Source organism: Salvelinus fontinalis, chromosome 3 (assembly GCF_029448725.1).
Source record: "Salvelinus fontinalis isolate EN_2023a chromosome 3, ASM2944872v1, whole genome shotgun sequence".
Taxonomy (NCBI): Eukaryota; Metazoa; Chordata; class Actinopteri; order Salmoniformes; family Salmonidae; genus Salvelinus; species Salvelinus fontinalis.
The window spans coordinates 43,427,421-43,451,231 of record NC_074667.1 but is presented as its reverse complement, the minus strand read 5'-3'; the positions used below and the strand labels follow the sequence as shown (position 1 = coordinate 43,451,231).

Genomic DNA, 23,811 nt, shown 5'->3' with positions numbered 1-23,811 from the left:
TGTGTGTGTGTGTGTGTGTATGTGTGTGTGTGTGTGTGTGTGTGTGTGTGTGTGTCTAAAAGACAGACGTTAGTAACCTAAATTCCAGGTTGAAATTATTTCTTCAGGTCAACAGACATTGATTTGAGGTGTAACACTATAGGAAAAAGACTACATTTAAAGGGCAAGACAACATTTAAATACTCCAAAAGCAACTCTATTCCCTCGCGCATCGCTACCCACATTACCATGGGGATGGATTGGACCTTTAAGTTGAGGGACTGAGGTGTCTTAGCAAGCTTGAAGAAATCTGGCACAGCGGGCTATGACGCCGGACCACACCAATAAGCTGCATTCATTTATTGAAAGGGAACTTTGCCCTCATAAATCGTAGAAAGGGGCCCAACAAGCGAAACATAAGTGGCCTAACTGTGAGTTGCAAAGCATGCAATGACCAATAATCGGGATTAGTAAAGGCCTATCTGGTTTATATCTGTTTCAACGACTTTTCAATTGCATATTTAAGTTATTGTAATTTAATGAATTGAAACAATTGTCTGACGGGAAATTGTATGTACAACGCACTCAAACAATACACATGGAATATAATATAAAGAAATATAAATAAAGTCATTAAAAAAGTTAATTTACAGATATAGGCTATTAGAGGTGATTTCTATTGAAAGTAGCTCACAGGGATGTATAATTCAAAATCATCTGACGCACAGTTTACATTATTAAAGACACATTTTTGACATTTTTGCAAAGGCTAATTCAGTATGATCTCCTCGTTATCAGCGTTCTCTGCTGCAGATGACACCTGTGGCTAGCCTAGGTTCCACGGACATCCGTGGAATTCAATAGCACAATATAGGTTAAGAAATGTCATTTTGGATGTTAACATTTTAACTTTCATTAGGCCTAAAATTTCTTGTCAAGAATGTCAAATCGTTTTAGTAATACGTGCAAGCTTATTGGTATAGTCTACCACCCATTGTGGTAGTATAACAACAGGTAGGCATAAAGAACATTTACAAGAGGGATCTTTCGAATGGCAATAGCTTAAAGCCAATTGTAATAAAATGAATAGGTTAAAACTATTACATTCTTAAGGAAGAAAGAGTTGCGTGTGTCAACTCTGTGGGCCTGCCGTGCATAGAAAATTGTGTGACAATCGCCGTGGAAAACACTCCTGGTGGAAGGCAATTTCACAAATAATTTTTGCAACAATTAGGGAGTGTGGAGGGGTGAAATGGCGATTTCACATGCAGATGCGCCGGTGGGGAGGACCTGGTACCCTGCCGAATAGCTATGACTCTCACTCTCCCGCTTTGGTTTGCTTCACATGGGATAAAAAGGCACAAAGAGCCCGCCTCACCCTCCTGGGAAGACTCACCGAGCATTAAGTCAAGCATCAATCACTTGAAAACCAAACAAAAGCGTTTTCCAGAAAAACATTCTTTAGATGGAAACTTCGGCAGCCCCTCTACAAGGTCTGAGTATCTCATCTCTCTCTCTCTCGATAAAGAGATGTCTGTAAATCAACTTCCCTCAAGTGTGTATTTTGAACCTCTGGATAATGTAAGGCAGCTTCAGTATGTTTTTTACTTAAAGTGTCCTTTCAAGTTTGTGTCTTTGCCTTTTTGAAATTCCTATAAAATATTATGGAACAAGTCAATAAACAGTGAACATTCACATTTTCTTCCATCTTCACTTTGGCTTTCTTTAGTGTGGTCCTAAATCAAATGCAAAAAGAAAAATGCTGATGACCATGATGATAATAACAATGATTCATATTATTTAAAACAATGTTACAGATAATATAGTTTTAACAATGTGAATATCAACACTATCAGGCAATATCTTTTATACAATTGTGTGTTTTGTCTGTTCCACTTGCTTTTAGGTTTCCAATAAGGGCTATGTAAAAATAACAGGACTACACTGCCGAAATAACCAGCCATGCATTAGCACTCAATACATTTATTTGCATCCACAACCACAATTCAACCACATGACTAAAATTGAGAGTTCTCATAAAATATTATTTTCTGAACTCGTGACATGCCATGACACCAAAAGACCTGAGACTTTTTTTTAGCTGAGTGAAAATTAAGCATTGTGCGCTATATTATTTACACAATCGTTGTGTTCTCGTTTTGGCTGCATGATCAGTTCAATACTTTTAGGCGCGTGATGGCTCAATGAGGTGAGCTTTGTCCGCTAGTGGGCGACGATGTTGTCACATTACAACACCTCTCTATGTGCTCTTATATTCACGAGGTAAACGAATGGCTGATGAAAGTACAGCACACTACTACATGCAGGATCATTTCTGGTGAGCCTTTCTGTCTGCCCTCCTGCCATAGCACAGGAGGGGGATACTGGGTATTTGTCCAGAGAAAGATGTCTCATTGTGACCTTTGACAGTTGATTGACACTGGTCCTCCAGGCTATACAACATGTTTACCATCAGGGGTATTCACATCCAGCCCCTCTCTCTGCATCTGATTCCAAGAAGGGACTGTCACTTGTTCTTTTTGAAATTCACAAGCCAGAGAACACTTCTCATTTTATCATATTGTCTCCAATCTTATCTTGATCAGGGGTTTGTTCTTCAAACACTTTGCTACATAGCCTCATTATTTGTGACATGGCAATTACCCAAGTTTCTTTTTAGCTCATAGGTAAATACTGCTGTTTCTCTGCAAGGCATCCTATCTCCCTCCTTCATCAACTCATAGTGTGCCTTGTACAATATTTAGCTATTCATGTTGGAAGTACACAAAGAAAACCTTTGGTGAGAGGCATTGCCTATTTAACCATTATCTTTCTGAACAAAGTCAAGTATTGCATGAATAAAGCTTCACTTAATCTTGTGGGGTTACCGTCTGTTAGTATTAATTTCCAAGTGTCACTTCCCTAAAATATTACTATTTTCCCAGTGCAGTTCTCTCTTTCATATAAACGTCTATCTCCAGCACAAATATGGCATGCTTATCATTTTGTTGGTGTGAAAATGTGTACATTACTGAATTGTAACAAATTGTACACTGTATAGTGTACACTACCCACTGCAAAGGAGAAAAATATATTTGCAACATAAAACAAAATTGGATAGACAACCAATTCAACTATTTCCCACTAAGAAAAATAGCAAATCTTGGGTCCTTTACCAATGTCCAAAACTTGAAAAACACAAGATATACTGTTAACCAGTAATCATAGAGCTTCTTGTTATTTTACTCTCTTATAAGAAAAGACTCCTTCATACTACAAAGCTCTATTTGTTTCTCTCTGGAGTCTCTGACTTCTCACGCAGCTTGTGGGCTCCACTTTGCATGCACTGTTTCTTTAATTTTGAGATATACTTGATGTATGTGAAAATGATCATGTTGAAGAAAAACACAACAATGTTACTTCTAAAATATGTCATGTCCATATAGAGGTGATAGAACGGTAGAGCGGTCTCTATCTCTCCTCTGTGGCCTGGACTGTGTTCAGACCGGTGTGACTGCTGCAGAGCACTGGCAGGAGACCCAGACTCAGGAGACGGCCCTCCCACACCCAGAGAACGTAACGTGGTTCTGCAGTTCTGACACTGTGACGCTGTCTGCTCTGCTCTGCATGTCCAGTGGAATCTTGTTAACTTGCTGAGGCATGTTCACATCTGCTTGGAATTATCCAAATGTTTTATTGCTTCCTTGTGGGAATTATTTGATCAGGATGCGGAGAGAGAGCGTATATATAAAACAGTCTTGTAAGAGTAAAGGAGAGCAGCTTTCTAAACTTTGTGCTTTCATTAATCAGAGGGTGCTGCTCAGAGATGCTCATGTCATTAGTACAGACAGACACGGGCTCCAGGGAGACACTGAACAATGTCAATATCAAAATCAAAAGCACATCATAAGGGGGAGGGGATGAGGCACACAAGATAGACATGACCATGACAGATTGGAGTGGAGGGCAGGTGAACTCCATCACTATCCCCCAAGAGGAGAGGAGAGAGGAGCGGGGGAGTGGAGGTGACATCAGTCAGGCAGCAAGTGTCACCAGCTGGATGGGTGGGTGGGTGGGTGGGTGGGGGATGAAGGGGGTGGAGGGTGATCCATGGCAGCGTGGGTGACATCCTGTCACTGCTCATTATTGCATGAATCCTGTTGTCGTATCATAACATAACAAGCTCACTGGATTGGTATACAGTAGACATGTCACTGGCAGTAGACAGAAGCATTGGAGATGAAGAACCTGCCCAACTAGTTTGTTTTAGGCCATTTGAACTTGGAAAATAGTTGGGTGTTCCTATCTGTGTGTGTAAGGTGTGGGATGTTAACATCCTGCCACTGACAAAGAGAGGAATAGCTGTCCTTTATTCTCACTAAACAACCTACAGAGGCACAAACAAGCTGATCCTGGCATAGCCAAAGGTCCTTATCGCCTTGTGGCAGAGCCTACCTGTCCTCTTCAGTTAAACACTAACACAGTCCAATGCTGCCCTAGTATCGCTCTACTGTCAATTATAACTCCACTTCAAATAGCCCCTCCAGTTAGTCTGTGTGTGTTTTGTTAGTGTACAGGGCCTTCGGAAAGTAGGGCCTTGGACAGGGAGGTAACCAAGAACCCGATGGTCACTGACAGAGCTCTAGAGTTCCTCCGTGGAGATGGGAGAACCTTTCAGAAGGACAACCATCTCTGCAGCACTCCACCAATCAGGCCTTCATGGTAGAGTGGCCAGATGGAAGCCACTCCTCAGTTTGTAGTGCCATAGCCAAGAAGACTCAAGACTGTAATTGCATCCAAAGGTGTTAAAACAAAGTACTGAGTAAAGGGTCAGAGTACTTATAAATTAGTAAACAATTCAAAAAAACTGTTTTTGCTTTGTCATTGTGGGGTATTGTGTGTAGATTTATGAGGAAATGTTTTTTTAATACATTTTAGAGTAAGGCTGTAACGTAACGAAATGTGGAAAAAATCAAGGGGCCTGAATACTTTCCAAATGCAATGTATGTATAGTGTTGTGGAGGTATCATGCCTGTTCCCCATAGATCTGCAAAGCAAGGTATTTTACCATAAACTGTTTAATTGCATATATCCAATTATTTGATGATTTGCATCACACCATCAAACGAGCATTACGATAACAGATAAATGGTATAAAACAAGCCCTGGCTGTTCCTGCTGTGTTGAGTAGGAGGACAGCCTGCAGAGCCATTCAGATAACAACTCGGTTGGTTTGTCTGCCAGGAGCCTCAGACGACACAAACCTGACCAGAGGAGGACCATGTCAGTCTAAGTGTTTTGTTTGTTGTATCACTGAAAGCCTAATTGAAGATAACTTATGGAAGCATCAAACATTGAGCAGGTTTGTATTTGAGTAAACACTCTCATTTTATGATTGCAAACACATCCCGGAATCTTGACCTAGACCATATATTGTATATATTTAAAGTGTTATTCTATTATCACCATTTCATTTCTTCTCTAAAGAGGCCATCAATTAATTATAATTGCCAAGTAAGAGTTGGTTTATTAAAGTTATATTACTGCTAAACCACAAAGTAAAGATCTGAGCAAGCATGAGATTTCATTCCGAGAGCATGTGAGCATGAATATTTCAAACAATATTTCTGTGACTAATTTAAGTGGAAATCTAAAACCTATTTGATTAATTTCTCTTGGTTGATGTCTGATAAATTCCACTAAAACCCTTTGCATATTAATACAAGAGACGTATACTCAGTGTACAAAACTTTAGGAACACATGCCCTTTCCATGACATGGACTGACCAGGTGAATCCAGGTGAACGCTATGATCCCTTATTGATGTCACTTGTTAAATCCACTTCAGTCAGTGTAGATGAAGGGGAGGAGACAGGCTAGAAAATGTTTGAGCCTTGAGACAGTAACGGCTGCTCTCCTCCTCTTCGTCTGAAGAGGAGAAGCATGGGTCGGACCAATACGCATCGAGGTATGCAGTCATAATGAATTTATTTAAATGATAGACGAACACGAAACACTTGAGAATTTACAAAATAACAAACGCAGTCAACAGACCTGGACACGAACTTACATATAACGTGAAGAACGCAATAACAGGAAAACTGACTACATAAAACGAACGAACAAACAAAAAACAGTCCCGTGTGGTGTAACATACACAGACACTGACACAGGAGACAACCACCCACAAACAAACAGTGTGAAAACACCTACCTTAATATGGCTCTCAATCAGAGGAAATGAAAACCACCTGCCTCTAATTGAGAGCCATATCAGGTCACCCTTAACAAACATAGAAACACACAACATAGACTACCCACCCAAACTCACGCCCTGACCGTCAAACACATACAAAATAACAGAAAACCGGTCAGGAACGTGACAAAGACAAAATATTTAAGTGCCTTTTAACGGGGTAAGTTAGTAAGTTCCAGGCGCATTGAGTTGAGTCAAGAACTGCAAAGATGCTGGGTTTTTCACACTCAAGCATTGGGCCAGCATCACTGGGGAACGCATCAACACCTTGTAGAATCCATGCCACAATGAATTGAGGCTGTTCTGAGGACAAAATAGGATGGCACTCAGTATTAGGAAGGTGTTCCTAATGTTTTGTACACTCAGTGTACATCCTGAGTGGTTTTTGTATTGGCTAATTAATAAGTTGTATAATTTGAAAATCTAATCAAACTCCACTTCCCTTCACCACAGTGTGTAACCTGCTGTAGTGGTCAACTAAGCTAATTGTCCACATTGTACATACCTTTTAGGCATCAGTAAGACAACAGTGATAAACAAGCAGCAATCTATAAACCAAAATGATGTGCTCCGTGTACCACATTGTGAATATAGTGTACAGTTCAACAAATAGACGTGTGCGTGTGCATGTCTGTGTGTGTCTGTGTGTATACAATATGTGAAAGAACCCCATGCTGTGGCACCATGCTCTGATGTGCATGCCAAATCCTCTCGTCCTCTCTCAAAATCAACCAGCCTTGCTCCGCAGCCTCCCCTCGTCCAGCAGATATCTGTGGACCCTGGGATGGTGAGCAGGTCGTGACCCCTGACCCCTGAGGAGAAGTGAGTGGACTGTGTTCCCCAAACATAATCCCTTTAACAAGCTGTGACTATGCAGACCAGCTACTGATCAGCTACTGTCTGCACCACTCCAGGCTACAGGCACATCTCAGACTGAAGCAGATTAAACTAAAGGGACCATCATGTTCGTCATAGCCTTCACAAACCAATGGAGCTCTCATTCACCTCCTGGATAATGGATGTTTCTGTTATGCCAATGCTCTTTAAAGTGTTATCTGTTCTTTTCATGCATTTGCACTTAAGTACATGTTCCTAAAACATTTGTCTCAAAGATGTGCTGCATGTACACCAGAAGACATCAGAAGGCCATGTGACCATGTCCATTTACAAATAGTCTAATAAAGATGTTGATGCTGTTTTAGAGATGGATGCATCCATTCAGCATGATCTGCTCGACAGTCAGAGGCAACAACAAACTCCTAGCAGCATGTGATGGACTAGTCGTGTTTTGCTCTTAATCAGTTAAGGAAGCCTCTCTTTGAAAAAGCCAACGGAAGAAAGCAAGTCCTTTGTTTAATGAAGATGAAAGTAACAGCTTCCATTTTGCATGCTGACACAATTAGTCTCACTGAATCCATCTGAGAGATCATTCTGTGGAAAAATACATAATTTGATCCTCAACATGTGAGAGCCAAAGTTCCCCTCTGTCTGTCTCTGTTGGGCCCATGGGTCTGTAGAGGGTGGATGGCACCACTGTAGCTGGACAGAGACAATTAAAACAGCAGGGGACTGAGTCAGACTCAAGACTTTGAAATGAACTGATGAGATGGTCAGACATTTATTGATGTGGGGAGTTATTGATTAAACATGTTTATCACTCTGAAAAGGGTTGAGGAGTTTTGGTTATGACAGGGATTCTTTCTAAAGAGACTAACTTAACGTTCAGGTCTTGGCCATATATAGAGAGACATGTGGATTTGGATCTGAATACTTCTCGAGTAAAGTTATGAAAATATGGAACCTCAAAAATGTGACTATGTTCCAAAAGAATAATGATCTATTTCTGTCTTTTTCCGTAGAAGATGATGTCCTGATTCAGTTCAAGCTCCCGTAGCGCACAAACTTAGAGAAAATCTAATGGAATCGTATTGCAAACACAGCGGCAGGTAGCCTAGTGGTTAAGAGCTTTGGGCCAGTAACCGAAAGCCGACTGGTGAAAATTCTGTCCATGTGCCCTTGAGCAAGGCACTTAAACCCTAATTGCTCATGTAAGTTGCTCTGGATAAGAACGTAAATTACTAAAATGTAACTCTAAAATGTCTTGTAAATCACACTGAGGACAATGTGGTGGTTTCTGTCAAGATGTGAAACGCAAATGTTAGCAGAACAGACAATCTAATTGGCGTCATGGGAGAGTGTGGAGCTTCATCTGGTCTCCTTGGCACCCCCCCCCCCCCCCCCTCAATAATCTGCCTGATAAAATGCATATTTGGCAAAGAAATTCTGGTTAAAACATTATTCCATTGAACGTGTGGAACTGGCGTACTGGTCCTACGCGGAGTCAGTTCACCCACCTCTCTGTTTTCTGAGTCGGCATGGGCTGTTTACTCTTTCTGGGAGACCATTGACTCATGTCTTTTCATCAAGCCCAATGTCTGGTCCAATCCACCGGAGGGGACCTTCAAGTCTTAGCTATATTTTAGCTTGGGTATATTTTACAGTTAACTGCATTTACACACTGTGTTATTTGCAGCCACTATCAGCTGTTTAAACATGACCATAATTTTTTAGGTGGACAAATTCTATCGCGATATATACATGCATTTAATTTAAGGCCTTGTCTTAAAGTGATCCTTTCTACCTCTTTCCTGGTACATTTTCTGGTCATCTGAGCGTCTCTAACTGAACAGTCACAGACGATTACAGCAGGAACAACTCGTCTTGGTGTCCCAAAGAGCATGGGGTCCTCATGAGAGTATCAGCTACCAATGGAATCAATGTCAGTGTTCAGTTAATCACGCACTGCAGATTCACCATGTAAGATGCATTTTGCTTGCTGTCAAACTGTGAAAAGTGCCTATTCATTTAAAAAAATGTGCACAGAGAAGTGGTCAGCGTAATTATGACGTTGTTGCCCTGAATACCATCTCTAGTTCTTTTATGGCCGTCTACAACTGCACATGACTGGGCCTCTTGGATTGCAAATTAACTGGTTAACCAAATGATCTAACGTGCATCATTTTGGGTTATGTACTTTAGAAGTACACATTTGTTGAATAATATTCAAACCAAAATGCATGTGTGGTCGTGTCTCACACAATCTCTAAATAATAATCAAACAATAACATGCTATCCAGTCACTAGGTGTAAAATAATTATATTAATATGATGGAAATGCACATAAATAAGAGACATTAATAACATTACAACTAAATACAGAATAATCTATTCCACAAAAAGATCATATCCAAAATCTAATTCAATGGACGACAATGGGTGATTTTGTAATTTTGTACCATGTAATGATGATTAGTGGTGGAAAAAGTAACCAATTGTCATACTTGAGTAAAAGTAAAGATTCCTTAATAGGAAATGACTCAAGTAAAAGTGAAAGTCACCCAGTACAATACTACTTGAGTAAAAGTATTTGGTTTTAAATATACCTAAGTATCAAAAGAAAATGTATTAATCATTTAAATTCCTTATATTAAGCAAACCAGAATGCACAATTGTTTGTGTTTTTTAAATTTAAGGATAGCCAGGCGCATACGCCAACACTCACACATAATTCAGAAACAAAGCATTTGTGTTCAGTGAGTCGCCAGATCAGAGGCAGTAGAGATGACCAGAGATGTTCTCTTGATAAGTGCATGAATTGGACCAATTTCCTGTCCTGCTAAACATTGAAAATGTAACGAGTACTTCTGGGTGTCTGGGAAAATGTATCGAGTAAAAAGTACATAATTTTCTTTAGGTATGTAGTGAAGTAGAAGTTGTCAAAAATATAAACAGTAAAGTAAAGTACAGATACCCCCAAAACTACGTAAGTAGTACTTTAAAGTATTTTTACTTCAGTACTTTCCACCACTGATGATGACATGATCCCACTGGGAACAGACTTCAGTTCAACGTCTAGTTTTGATTTACATTTGGTTGAGTTCACTAAGGTGATTTCAAAATGAAAACAAGACACATTTCACCATGTTATCGGATTTGTGAAGTTGGGTGAAAAAAAGACAACATTCCCTTACGTTGATTACTTTGTGCAAATCCAATCAGTTTCCAGGTTGATTCATTCTCTTCACATTGCAGTTTTTTTGTTGGAATGACGTGAAAAAAATAAACGTTGATTCAACCAGTGTTTGCCAAGTGGGATCGACATGTAGATCTCTCTGTCAAAAAGATATCCTCAACATTATTCTCTTTTTTTCTATAAATTGTGTATGAAGGATGAGAAAATGACAAACATGTTCACATAAGCAAAACAGTTTTCTTTCAAATTCATGTGACCGAGTAGGCCACCCAGTAATAACGGAACGTATAACAGTACAGGAGTCACTGCTATGTCTTTTGGACATATAAGTAACTGCCAAAATTAAGGAAACACTTGAGTAAATGATGCGTAGGGTGATGTATAAAAATGCCCAGTTGTCCATTATTTTGGCTACCATGGGTAGAAGAAATCTCAGTTAATTGGAAAGAGGAGTCTCAAAGGATTATAGGGGGTTTAAAGGGTGTGTATGTGGTAGGTGATGTCTGTAGCAAATTGAGTTACAAAACAATGATGCATCTGCTAAAATCAACTATAATTCTGAGGAAAAATATGTCTAGTTTATGGTAACGTGTCTTATTTTAAATACATCTGACATTTTCGCTAGAATTTTTTAAATGTTCACCCCATATTTTTACTGAAATGCGTCTGGATTAAATTCTCGGGTCACTGGCCTCCTGAGTGGCGCAGGGGTCTGAGTGGCGCAGGGGTCTGAGTGGCGCAAGGCACTGCATCACAGTGCTTGAGGCGTCACTACAGCCCCGGGTTCAATCCCAGGCTAAAGCAGCGCACAATTGGCCCAGCGTCGTCCGGGTTAGGGGAGGGTTTGGCCGGCTGAGATTTCCGTGTCCCTTGTGGTGGGCCGGGCACCTGCAAACTGACTTCAGACACATTGGTGCGGCTGGCTTCCAGGTTAAGAAAGCAGTGTGTTAACGAGCAGAACGGCTTGGCAGGGTTGTGTTTCAGAGGACACATGGCTCTCAACCTTCGCCTCACCCAAGTCCTTTGGGGAGTTGCAGCAAATGGGACAAATGGGACAAGACTGACAAGACAATTGGGGGTGGGTAAAAAAAATAATCGCAGCACACTTAGAAACTATTTATCATTATTTATCACTAACTTATTTGAATAAAACACAAAATATGTTGCTGTAGTTTGTCCATTAATCATGAAAACTTTAAACTCTAGTTTACATTAAACTAATATTTATTAAGTATCTGTGGACATCTGTCTCATTAATGTAACACTCAAGTTCCTGTAAACATTCCAATCAGTTGTTCAATACAAGCTAGAGGAGTTCTTAGATGAGCACATTTGAGCACAAGTTTAGTACATTTAGTACATTTGAGCATAAGTTTAGTACATTATATGCCTTCAGAATGAGGTTCTTATTCTCAATCACTCCTTTCAACACACTTGGCCTTCTCCTTCCCGAAACAGCTAAAGAGCTCAAATCAAGTCAGATTAAATTTTAAGATAACTGTATAATTTCATTTGAAATATAAAATTTTTCAGTGTTATGTTAAACTCAGGCCTTTTCATTAGTGGAGCAATGTTCAAAAATATTAGAAAAATAGATTTGTTTATTACTGTTTTGGACTTCGAAAACTGTTACGTAATGAGAATTGTGTGAAAATGTTGCTAAAATGCATAATATCTGATCAATAAACATAATAAAAATTATGAAATCGATAAGTACAGATCCTGATCTCAGTGATTCAAGAGGAAATATTGTGAAAAATAACAATTGAGAACCAGCTTCAGTTAGCTTCACATTCCAGCCCAGGCTTCATCCATACTACGACGGTGGATATTGCTCGTCTGCCTACCGCGAACTCTAGCAGGCTTGTAACTCGAACGCGGAACTCTTGATTGAGGCAATGCTGAAACATCAATCTATGGGCATGCCAGTGCCACATTTTAAAAAGGAAAGAAAAGTGATCTTGCAAATTCATCAGACTATGGCTGAAATAGGCTTTTAGAAGTGCCGTCTTTTTAAAATGTTATTTTAATTTATCCTTAATTCCGACTTTGGTGTGCTTATGAATGTACAATCACAAGCACCTTTTTCCCACTCCTATCGATACAATTATTTTAGTATGTCATACAAAAGTGTTACTGTGCACATGGCCACCGTAAGATGTTTTAAGGTGTGGGTGCTGAGGAGTATTTTTCTCCGCTCATTCGGGGGTAATAAAGGTCTAGTGCACTAATTTTATCAGGGGGGGCTGCAACACCCCTACATCCTGCTGCTATGACTGCGAATTAAGTTTTTAAAGGATTTCTGTCCTTACTAAATGTATAATGTGATATATTTTAACATTACACAATTTTAACACAAAAAAACATTTCATGATTAAAATATTTTATCAGTCATCTTTCTCAAATGAAGGGGATGATGACGCAATCTTTGCAAGAGGGATGGAATCTGATTTCATTGGTCCTCAACTCGTGGCTCAGTTATTTAATTCAGGGTAAGTGGAGTTACCCTGCCTCAGAGCAGGTTAGTTCTGAACGATTCGTTGCTATATAAATTTACCTGGCAAAAAGGTGAGCCACTTTCGTATGACTGATTATCCTGAGTTGAACTCAGAGTTGACCAAAGTTGCCTTGCTAACTCCTCAAACCTGCTTAGTAGGATACCCCTCAGATCTCAACCCAATTGAACATTGATGGTAGATTCTGGAGCCGCGCCCAAGACAGCGTTTTCCACCAGCATCAACAAAACACCAAATTATGGAATTTCTCATGGTTGAACGGTGTCACATCCCTCCAAGAGCTCCAGACACTTGCGGAATCTATGCCAAGGGGCATTGAAGCTGTTCTGGCGGCTCGTAGTTGCCCAACGCCCTATTAAGACTGTTGGTGTTTCCTTTATTTTGGCAGTTACCTGTATGTAGTATCTGTTATCAAATATAACTATGTGTTCATTCAGAGACAAAGGGCTATCTGAGTCTGACCCCTCAGAGAAAACCATGTGTTTGTCACACACACAGGAACAGCATCTCTCCACAACAGGAGTGTGAAATCACCATGTTCCAACAGCGACGGAGTGGGGCTCCCAAAGGGAACAAATATCAGTGCACCCGGTGTACATCATGCAAAGCACTGAACCCTCTATTCATGGGTCACTCTCAGGAAATCAATGTTTCTATCCTGCTGTTGCAGTTGCTGGAACGAGAGTATAACTTGTGTAATCATCTAAAGACATCTAGAATGAGGAGAGAACTGCATTGGTCTGACTTTTAAATGAAAATCATATCAGAGGCATTAACCACCTTTTTGAACATATTTTATAATTGCAATCCATCACAAATAATTACACATCATTTTTCCTTTACTCAAATAAATACATCATACTTTAAGAGTCTCTGTTTCATTTTACCAGACCTGATAGCCTACTACAATTGAACAAATGCATCGATTTCATGTATTTTCAATCGTTAATGCCTGAAAAATGACCCGAACATTACATTAGATAGGCAATATAAATATATAAATCAATATGAATTGATTTTGATACACATCCTGGGCCATGATGTTTCTATAAAAAAATATATTAGACGTATGTGACTGTATCTTAAATCCATTAAAACTATCATAAGTGTAAAGTGTACAACTTTACATGCAAAAATGTCCTTGTCCTCTTGTTTATAACGCCCTTCAAGAGCTCGGACAGTGCAGCGTAGTCCACTTGCGCCACCTGGTGGACAGTAACAAAAATGAGAGGAAACGCTTCAAGGAACATCACTTCCTGTTTAAAAATGGCTGTACACGTACGGCTTTATGTAATATAGAAAACGTTTTTAAGCTTTTACGTATTCGTTTGACCTCTTTTGCAGCGTATACATAAACATGGTCCGTCTATGTAAGTATGATCTGGTTGCTATTTAGCTAACACTGTCAACATGGGCTAGCTAGTAAGCAGGAGTGGTACTAGTAAGCCTATACGTTAGCCCGATGTTGCTGTGACGTTACTGTGTAGTTAGCTAGGCTAGCCTCAGTGATTGGTATAGCTAACGTTAGATTACACTATGATATTTATAATAAGTAGCCTAATGTCCCTTTCATGGAATTCAAAACAGATACTTAGCTACATCATAGCTAGGAATTAAGTTACGTTATGGGATGGTATGCAAGTCTTTAGGTAGGTAACGTTAGCTATCGGTCCAGGGATAGAATTATAACTAGCTAGTTAGTATTCTCTTGGTTACTTAGATTATTTTTTTTATGACGCGCTAATGATTTATTGTCTAGACGTGAAATACTGTTGGATGATTTTTACATTTATTTCACATTATGATTAAACCGAGTTCCAACATGTTTTACCGTGATTGTTGTGAAGTTATCCAGTTTCGAGTATATTGCAGATACTGATGCGTTGTACGGCCTGACGTTTGCCATAAACATTTCATGAATCCCTAATTAACCCGCCTAAGCACTTGGTAACGTTCAAACTATTTACATGACAACCTGACTGTGAATTGACGTAAGATGACATACTTTTTCACACTGATTCTTTTTAGAGAAAACATCACAGTTCAAATGCTGTTCTAAATTTTAAAAAATCTGGCAATTTAATTGCATATGCATTGTACCTTTTTTATAAAACAATACATTCAGATTTCGTTGTATTATCCTTACAGCATCCTTCCTACTGAAGACGTACCATGGAGGACACATTGTCATCAGATTGGCAATGGCTGGCCACAAACAGTCTAACAGACCTTTCTACCGGATTGTGGCAGCTTACAACAAGCGAGCACGAGACAGTAAATACATAGAACAACTGGGCTCTTATGATCCCCTGCCAAACATCTACAATGAGAAACTGGTCAGTTTCAACTCCGACAGGATCAAGTATTGGATGGGCTGTGGTGCACATCCAACGAAGCCTGTGGCCAAACTTTTAGGTGTGTTACATCTACACTCACCCTGAAAACACACACTTTCCAGGTTTATTGAAACAACCAATGTAAGGCCTACATCATGCAAAATACACAATCACAGGTTAATAAACAAACTTTTAACTGTACTCAATACCTCCACTAAAGTCTCAATGCTACCTTGGAATCTATGTGGTCTAAGTTACTGTCATCCCTCCCATCTCTGTTCCTGTAGGACTTGCTGGGTTCTTCCCCCTGCATCCCATGACAGTAACAGAGGCAGAGCGTCGCAGGGCCCTGGCAGAAGGAGCAGCTCCCGAGGAGGTAGATAAGCAGCAGGAACTATGAGCTGCAGTGTTGGAACGTGCGGGACTGTCAAGCGTAGCAGGATGTGGGCAATGTGCCATTCCCCTCCCAAAAGGCTGACTGTTTCCAGTGAAAGCCTTTGTTCTATGTGTAACAATGAATATTCAGAAGCAGTGCTCTTCCTACAGCTTTTCTTTTTTTATGTAACCAGTGTGCAGTGTATTCACATCTTTATAGCAATACATTTGTTTAATAAACAGTTTCTTGTGGTTGAAGTTATAAATTACCATTGTGTTTGGGATACTTTCAATAATTCCAAATCATACATTTTTTAGAGTAACATTTGTTAAATGCCACTTTGCTCAATGAATGTTTTGAATACTGTTTTCAGAAAGTAGGGGATTTTGTAATAGCTCAGTTGCATATCAATTGATGATCAAAGCAAGTATTTTTTTTTTGTTCGTTTATGATTTGGCTGTGTTTACAGATATTCCACTACTGCCATGTTTCCAAGGTAAAACAAATATGAATGTAGCTAGTTGCGTAATGTTAAAAAGCCACAGGGGTAAATCATTAAACTGTTTGATGCAATAGGTGGGTGGGTATGTTGACAGGATCTACAATGATTTAACTAACTCTCTTTTGTTCAATGTCACATTTGTCTACCATCCCTAGGACTTTCTTGGTGAAACTATCTTAATGGACAGTTCTTGGTGACACTTCAAATACTTTAACTCAAGTATTTTAATGCATTACATTCTCAAATGGCAAGAGACTGCTGTTCCAACAAGGAAAGTAAAGCATTTGTATATTGTCACATGTACAGTGAAATGCCTTTCTTGCTTGCTCTTTCCCAACAATGCAGTAATCAATATCAGTAGTACAATAAAAAATAATTAAGTCAAGTAGGGCAAAAACACATGAGAAACAGAAGAACACAAGTAAGTAAGCTATATACAGGGTCAGTTACAATACCATAATTACAATGTGCAGGGAGTGGTAGGGGTTAGATATGTATCTTTGCTTTGAGACTCGCAATTGAGCTCAGGGTCATCCTGTTTTCATGGCTCATCCTTGAGATGTTTATAGAACTTGATTGGAGTCCACCTGTGGTACATTTAATTGATTGGACATGATTTGAAAAGCAACACACCTGTCTATATAAGGTCCCACAGTTGACAGTGCACGTCAGAGCAAAAACTAAGCCACGAGGACGAAGGAATTGTCCATAGAGCGCAGAGACAGGATTGTGGCGAGGCACAGATCTGGGGAAGGGTGCCAAACAATTTCTGCAGCATTGAAGTTCCCTAAGAACACAGTGGCCATCATTCTTAAATGTAAGAAGTTTAGAACCACCAAGACTCTTCTTAGAGCTGGCCTCCCAGCCAAATTGAGCAATCGGGGTAGAAAGGCCTTGGTCAGGGAGGTGACAAAGAGCCCGTTGGTCACCGACAGAACTCCAGAGTTCGTCTGTGGAGATGGGAGAACCTTCCAGAAGGACAACCATCTCTGCAGTACTCCACCAATCAGGCCTTTATGGTAGAGCGGCCACTCCTCAGTAAAAGGCACATGACAGCCCGCTTGGAGTTTGCCAAAAGGCACCTAAAGGACTCAGAATATTTGAGAAAAAAGATTCTCTGGTCTGATGAAACCAAGATTGGCCTGAATGCCAAGCGTAACCTCTGGAGGAAACCTGTCACCATCCCTATGGTGAAGCATGGTGGTGGCAGCATCAGGCTGTGGGGATGTTTTTCAGCGGCAGGGACTGGGAGACTAGTCAGGATCGAGGGAAAGATGAACGGAGCAAAGTACAGAGAGATCTTTGATGGAAACCTGCTCTAAAATCTGCTCCCTAAGCACACAGCCAAGACAACATAGGAGTGGCTTCGGGACAAGTCACTGAATGTCCTTGAGTGGCCCAGCCAGAGCCCAGACTTGAACCTGATTGAACGTCTCTGGAGAGACCTAAAAATAGCTGTGCAGCGACGCTCCCCATCCAACCTCACAGAGCTTGAGAGGATCTGCAGAGAAGATTTGCAAAAACTCTCCAAATACAGGTGTGCCAAGCTTGTAGCGTCATACCTAAGAAGACTCGAGGCTGTAATAGGTGCCAAAGGTGCTTCAACAAGGTACTGAGTAAAGGGTCTGAACACTTATGTAAATGAGCTATTTCAGTAAAAAAAAATCAAAAAACCTGTTTTTGCTTTGTAATTATGGGATATTGTGTGTAGATTGATGAGGGGGAAAAACCATTTCATCCATTTTAGAATAAGGCTTTAACTTAACAAAATGTGTAAAAAGTAAAGGGGTCTGAATACTTTTCGAATGCACTGTATATGATGATTGCATGAGTGTAGAGTCGGTATGAATATGTGTGTGTGTGTGTGTTGGAGTATCAGTGTCCGTAAGTGTGTAGAGTGTGCATAGAGGGAGTGTGTCTCGATATCATATAATTGATATTGATCCATAGATATCTGGTGTGTTCATGGTGTACTAAACAGTATGTTGCAAATCTTAAGAACACACCTGAACAATCACCTGACCATGAAAAAACGAGGAAGTCATTCAGAATTTCAGCGTCACCAAATGTGTTTTTTATTTACTGTGGCAGGTTCATAGCCTCAATCAGATGTTTGGATGTGTGACTGCTCTTGATCAAGAGATATGTTTGTTTAAACTGGATCAAGTCACATTTTATTTGTCACTTGTCGAATACTTACAAACCCCTAACCAACAATGCAGTTGAAAAAATATGAATAAGAAATAAAAGGAACAAGTAATTAAAGAGCAGCAGTAAAATAACAATAACGAAACTATATATGGGGCGTACCGGTACAGAGTCAATGTGCGGGGGCACCGGTTAGTCGAGGGAATATGTACATGTAGGTAGAGTTAAGGTGACTATGCATAGATAATAACAGAGTAGCAGTGGCGTAAAGGAGGAGGGGGGGGGGGGGGGGGGGGCGCAATGCAAATAGTCTGGGTAGCCATTTGATTCGATTTTCAGAAGTCTTATGGCTTGGGGGTAGAAGCTGTTTAGAAGCCTCTTGGACCTAGACTTGGCGCTCCGGTACCGCTTGCTGTGCGGTAGCAGAGAGAACAGTCTATGACTAGGGTGGCTGGAGTCTTTGACAATTTTTAGGGCCTTCCTCTGATACTGCATGGTATAGAGGTCCTAGATGGCAGGAAGCTTTTCCCCAGTGATGTACTGGGCCGTACGCACTACCCTCTGTAGTGCCTTGCGGTCGGAGGCCGAGCAGTTGCTATACCAGGCAGTGATGCAACCAGTCAGGATGCTCTCGATGGTGCAGCTGTAGAACCCTTTGAGGATCTGAGGACCCATGCCAAATCTTTTCAGTCTCCTGAGGGGAAATAGGTTTTGTCGTGCCCTCTTCACGACTGTCTTGATGTGCTCGGACAATGTTAGTTTGTTGGTGATGTGGACACCAAGGAACTTGAAGCTCTCAACCTGCTCCACTACAGCCCCGTCGATGAGAATGGGGGCGTGCTCGGTCCTCCTTTTCCTGTAGTCCACAATCATCTCCATTGTCTTGATCACGTTGAGGGAGAAGTTGTTGTCCTGGCACCACACGGCCAGGTCTCAGACCTCCTCCCTATAGGCTGTCTCGTTGTTGTCGATGATCAGGCCTACCACTATTGTGTCATTGGCAAACTTAATGATGCTGTTGTAATCAGTTACTAGATTTCCATCCAATTGGAGACAATTTCCATGCAAATATAAAAAAATCAGCATAAAGAAAATATGTACATTTTCCCACCATTGGTGTGTTTCCACCAAACTGACTTGTTGAGTGTGTAATGCCAGTGGCGACCCGTCATTTGCAAAGCTAGACAAGCAGTTATCATCATGAATCAAGTCGACAATCTACTGGCAAATCTTTGTCATATGAAGAGATATTATAGATAAAACATATCGGTGCTCATCGGCCATTGGTACAAAGCTGTACAAAAAAGTCTGCAAACACCGTCCACGAATGATGTGTTTACAATACCGCGTTGGTAATAAAGCATCATTTGTTCGACTGCAACTTCTGGGGTAGATGGCTTTAGCTTGGTACCTAGCTAGCACCAATACTACCAGCAGAACCTGCAGTCATTTTCATTATTCTTTTTTTTAACCTTTATTTAACTAGGCAAGTCAGTTAAGAACAAATTCTTATTTTCAATGACGACCTAGGAACAGTGGGTTAACTGCCTGTTCAGGGGCAGAACGACAGATTTGTACCTTGTCAGCTCGGTGATTCAAATTTGCAACCTTGCGGTTACTAATCCAACGCTCTATCCACTAGGCTACCCTGCCGCCCCCTAGCCATTTAGGAATCCTTGTGAGTAAGTATTAGCTAGGTTGCCACTTGTTGTTCGCGAATTGAACTTCAGTTCATGAAAATAAATAGCTAGCCAGCTACATAACCCTGTTGCCCAAAGCTAACGTTATAAGCAGCCAGCTAGCTTCATCTGGCTAGTGAGGCTCCACCTCACTGGGTTATGTGTTGTGAAGCTAGCCACAATAAGAATTAGGCACAATAGTAGAATTTGCGGGTTACCTACAAAATAAAAGTATGTTATTGACAGTAATGCAAATGAATAAAAATAGTAGAATTATGCCATACTTTTATTTTGAAGGCTAATCTGAAAATCCACTATTATGGTTAATCCTCATTGTGGCTAGCTTTACATAGAACTGTTTCATAAATTAGGGTTATTTTAGATCATGACACCTAGCTATATAATTAGCTAACTATAGCTAATGAAACAGATGATGTCGTTTTGCTATGTTTTTGGGGAAGAACATTGTTTGCATCGATGAGCTAGCTGGCTTTTTTTAATGACCAGGACTGTAGGTGCGCGAGACAACTTTACCAGCATCATAGCATAGGTATCGATGAATCGTGACATATGAAATACGAGTGATAGTGTAACCAATGTGTAATAACTACGTAAAAAATGTATGAACCCATTAAATTATTATGTGACGTGCAGTCATATTCAGGTCCAGATTGGTCAACCATAGTCAACAAGCTTATTTGACATGTCAAATAATGTTATTTGACTCGTCAAATAGTGTTAAATAGTATATTTTTTGACACGCAAAGACCCAAACGGCGTTCCATAGCAAAGACCCAAAGGGGTTCCATAGAAATCCTGGTTGAGAATAAAATGACTGAACAAATGAACAACGAAACAGCACAGCAAGTAAGTGAAAGAAATAGGTTTTGATTATGTTTTACTGGTAATGGGGACATGCGTAAATTCCAACAAAATAACTTTTTGGTCAGTGTGGTGTGTGTGTAATAGAGGTCAACCGATTAATCAGCATGGCCAATTAAGGCCGATTTCAAGTTTTTGTAACAATCGGTAATCTGCATTTTTGGATGCCGATTATGACCGATTACATTGCAATCCACGAGGAGACTGCATGGCAGGCTGACCACCTGTGAGTGCAGCAAGGAGCCAAGGTAAGTTACTAGCTAGCATTAAACTTATCTTATAAAAAAACAATCAATCAATCATAATCACTAGTTAACTACACATGGTTGATGATATTTCTAGTTTAACTAGCTTGTCCTGCGTTGCATATAATCAATGCGGTGCCTGTTAATTTATCATCGAATCACAGCCTACTTTGCCAAACGGGTGATGATTTAACAAAAGCGCATTCACGTCAGGGTATATGCATCAGTTTGGGCCGCCTGGCTCATTGCGAACCGTGTGAAGACCATTTCGTCCTAACAAAGACCGTAATTAATTTGCCAGAATTTTACATAATTATGACATAACATTGAAGGTTGTGTAATGTAACAGCAATATCATTTTTTAAACCAAAGTGAATATGTTTCATTATTTATTTGAGACTAAATAGATTTTATTTATGTATTATATTTAGTTAAAATAAAAGTGTTCATTCAGTATTGTTGTAATTGTCATTATTACAAATATATATAAAAAATCGTCCGATTAATCATTATTGGCTTTTTTTGGTCCTCCAATAATCGGTATCGGTATCAGCGTTGAAAAATCATAATCGGTCGACCTCTAGTGTAACCTTTATTTAACTAGGCAAGTCAGTTAAGAACAAACTCTTATTTACAATGACGGCCTACCTAAAGCTAAATCTGTGCCAATTGTGCGCAGCACTATGGGACTCCCAATCACAGTGTGATACAGCCTAGATTCAAACCAGGGACTGTAGTGACGCCTCTTGCACTGAGATGCAATGTCTTAGACCGCTGCATCCGTGTGTGTGTGTGTTAACTATTTAACTCGACTAGAATGCTTAAAAGGCCGCAAAAATTTAAAAGATCAGTTATCGATATCAGTTTTTTTGGGAAGGAAAATATTGGATATTGGAATCAGCCAAAAATGTCATATCAGTGCATCACTAGAAATTACGGATTGCCTCTTCGTTCCCTTATGCCATAGTTTGTACAACTCAGTTGTTAGTAGAAACCTAATTTGTCTAAGTAAGGCAGCCATATCAGCTATGTTTTTTTAAAAGGCAGTAAATGAGACTGAATGAACTGCTTCGCTGCCAGACAAGGCTCCGCTGATAGCCAGAGTAGCGGTGGTAAGGATTCACTCCATGGTGCTGAAAAGAAAGCTCTGCTGTTGGGACAGCTTTATGTAGACCCTAACAGTTTGTGGGCAACGTTTGTCACCTTTAGAGTGCAATTAAGGTATTGTGTCATGATGTGGCCCTCTTTGGGTATAGCGAGTACCCTCCCTCTCTCTCTTACCACCTCTCTCTCCCACCTACCAAGGCTCTGTTATCTCACGTTGTAAATTCCATGAGGAGACTCTCTTCCCCCCTGGCCATGCGGTATAGAGAGAGGGTTCACAGTAGAACAAAATAACTTCTACCTCACAGAACTTGAGAACTGAACGATATCCATGTTTTGGAGAATGTGTAAACGGTCGGTGGAGATTTCAGCTACGACCGGTCCATTTTGTTTTATGATTGTGACCTCAGGAAAGACAATACAACCACATTGCCATAACTCTGTTTATACAGGAGCCTCCGTTCTGAGGCTTGCATCTAATTATGTATAAAATGAATGAGTAAAGATGAAACTATTTGTGAAATTGTGTATTGTGATTTTTTAACCGTTAATGTGAGAGAATTGTATTTCTGTTTAAAGTTTCACTAAGTCATTGGCCCGTTGGGACAGCTTTTCCACAGTTCCGAATAAAACCCCCACCTGTAGAAGCCCACTTGAGACCAAGCGTACCTCGATTACCGAGAGGGCTAACGTTTGAGTAGAGACCATGCCTACCTCGGTCAGCTGAGGAAGCTAAGGTTTGAGTAGAGACCAGAAAAACCTCAGGACAAGCGAAGGTTGTAATGGTTGCTGAATTCTTAACCATACCACGTGGTTAAACTCTGAGATTATCGATACCGACAGAATAAGAGCAAATCCTCGATACTAATTACTAGTCTGCAGCTAGGAATTATGTACCATTGAATGCGAAGACCGACAACCGCCGAAACATCTATTTTATAAGAACATTTCTGAATGGAATTCTGAAGTATCCATTCTAAGCACGAAGACTCCAGGGACGCAAAGAGAAGTTCAGATGAACTTTCCAACAGAGATCATGACGACACATGAATAAGAGCAAATCCTCGATACTAATTACTAGTCTGCAGCTATCAATTATGTACCATTGAATGCGAAGACCGACAACCGCCGAAACAACCGCCGAAACATCTATTTTATAAGAACATTTCTGAATGGAATTCTGAAGTATCCATTCTAAGCACGAAGACTCCAGGGACGCAAAGAGAAGTTCAGATGAACTTTCCAACAGAGATCATGACGACACACTGAGCGTAAATATATATTTTGATTGCAATTATTCCCGAATGAGTGAGCGTTCATGTGCAAAGGATTAACATTTCAATTATTACAATTATCAATTTCTTTCGCGCTCTTCTCAGTTCCTTTGTCTACCAAACCGCCATATTCGTTTAGCCAACCAAGGCACATCCCCTATCATTTCCTTGTAACCGTTTCTACTTTGTTTGTTTGTTATGCATTTCTGTGATTATTTAGTTAGTTAGTAAATAAATGATTAAGACAATTGATGTATGGATGATTTATAGTAAAGACTGGGTTCGTGCAGATAACCAACGATTTACGACGTTCGGAATGAGACTAACGTGAGGTAAAGAATGATTCCTTAATTAGAAGACTAATTGATCAGATATTAAAATATCAGAAAAGTTATATTAGGAAAATTATAACTTTAATCTGAAGATTTTCCTTGGTGCCCCGACTTCCTGGTTAATTACATTTACATGATTAGTTTAATCAC

At 40.1% G+C, this 23,811-nt stretch overlaps 1 protein-coding gene across 1 annotated transcript; it reads left to right on the top strand.

Moving 5' to 3' along the window:
• Nucleotides 1–14,027: 14,027 nt before the first annotated feature.
• mrps16 (mitochondrial ribosomal protein S16) lies at nucleotides 14,028–15,763 on the top strand. The gene is made up of 3 exons (XM_055916373.1): nucleotides 14,028–14,153; nucleotides 14,932–15,198; nucleotides 15,407–15,763. The coding sequence occupies exons 1-3, from the start codon at nucleotides 14,141–14,143 to the stop codon at nucleotides 15,517–15,519; spliced, it is 393 nt and encodes a 130-aa protein (XP_055772348.1). The 5' UTR covers nucleotides 14,028–14,140; the 3' UTR covers nucleotides 15,520–15,763.
• Nucleotides 15,764–23,811: the final 8,048 nt, after the last annotated feature.

Bases quoted from the DNA above. Each gene is read 5' to 3' on its own strand.
- mrps16 (XM_055916373.1), top strand. The intron at 15,199-15,406 runs GTGTGTTACATC...CTGTTCCTGTAG, and splicing joins GCCTGTGGCCAAACTTTTAG to GACTTGCTGGGTTCTTCCCC.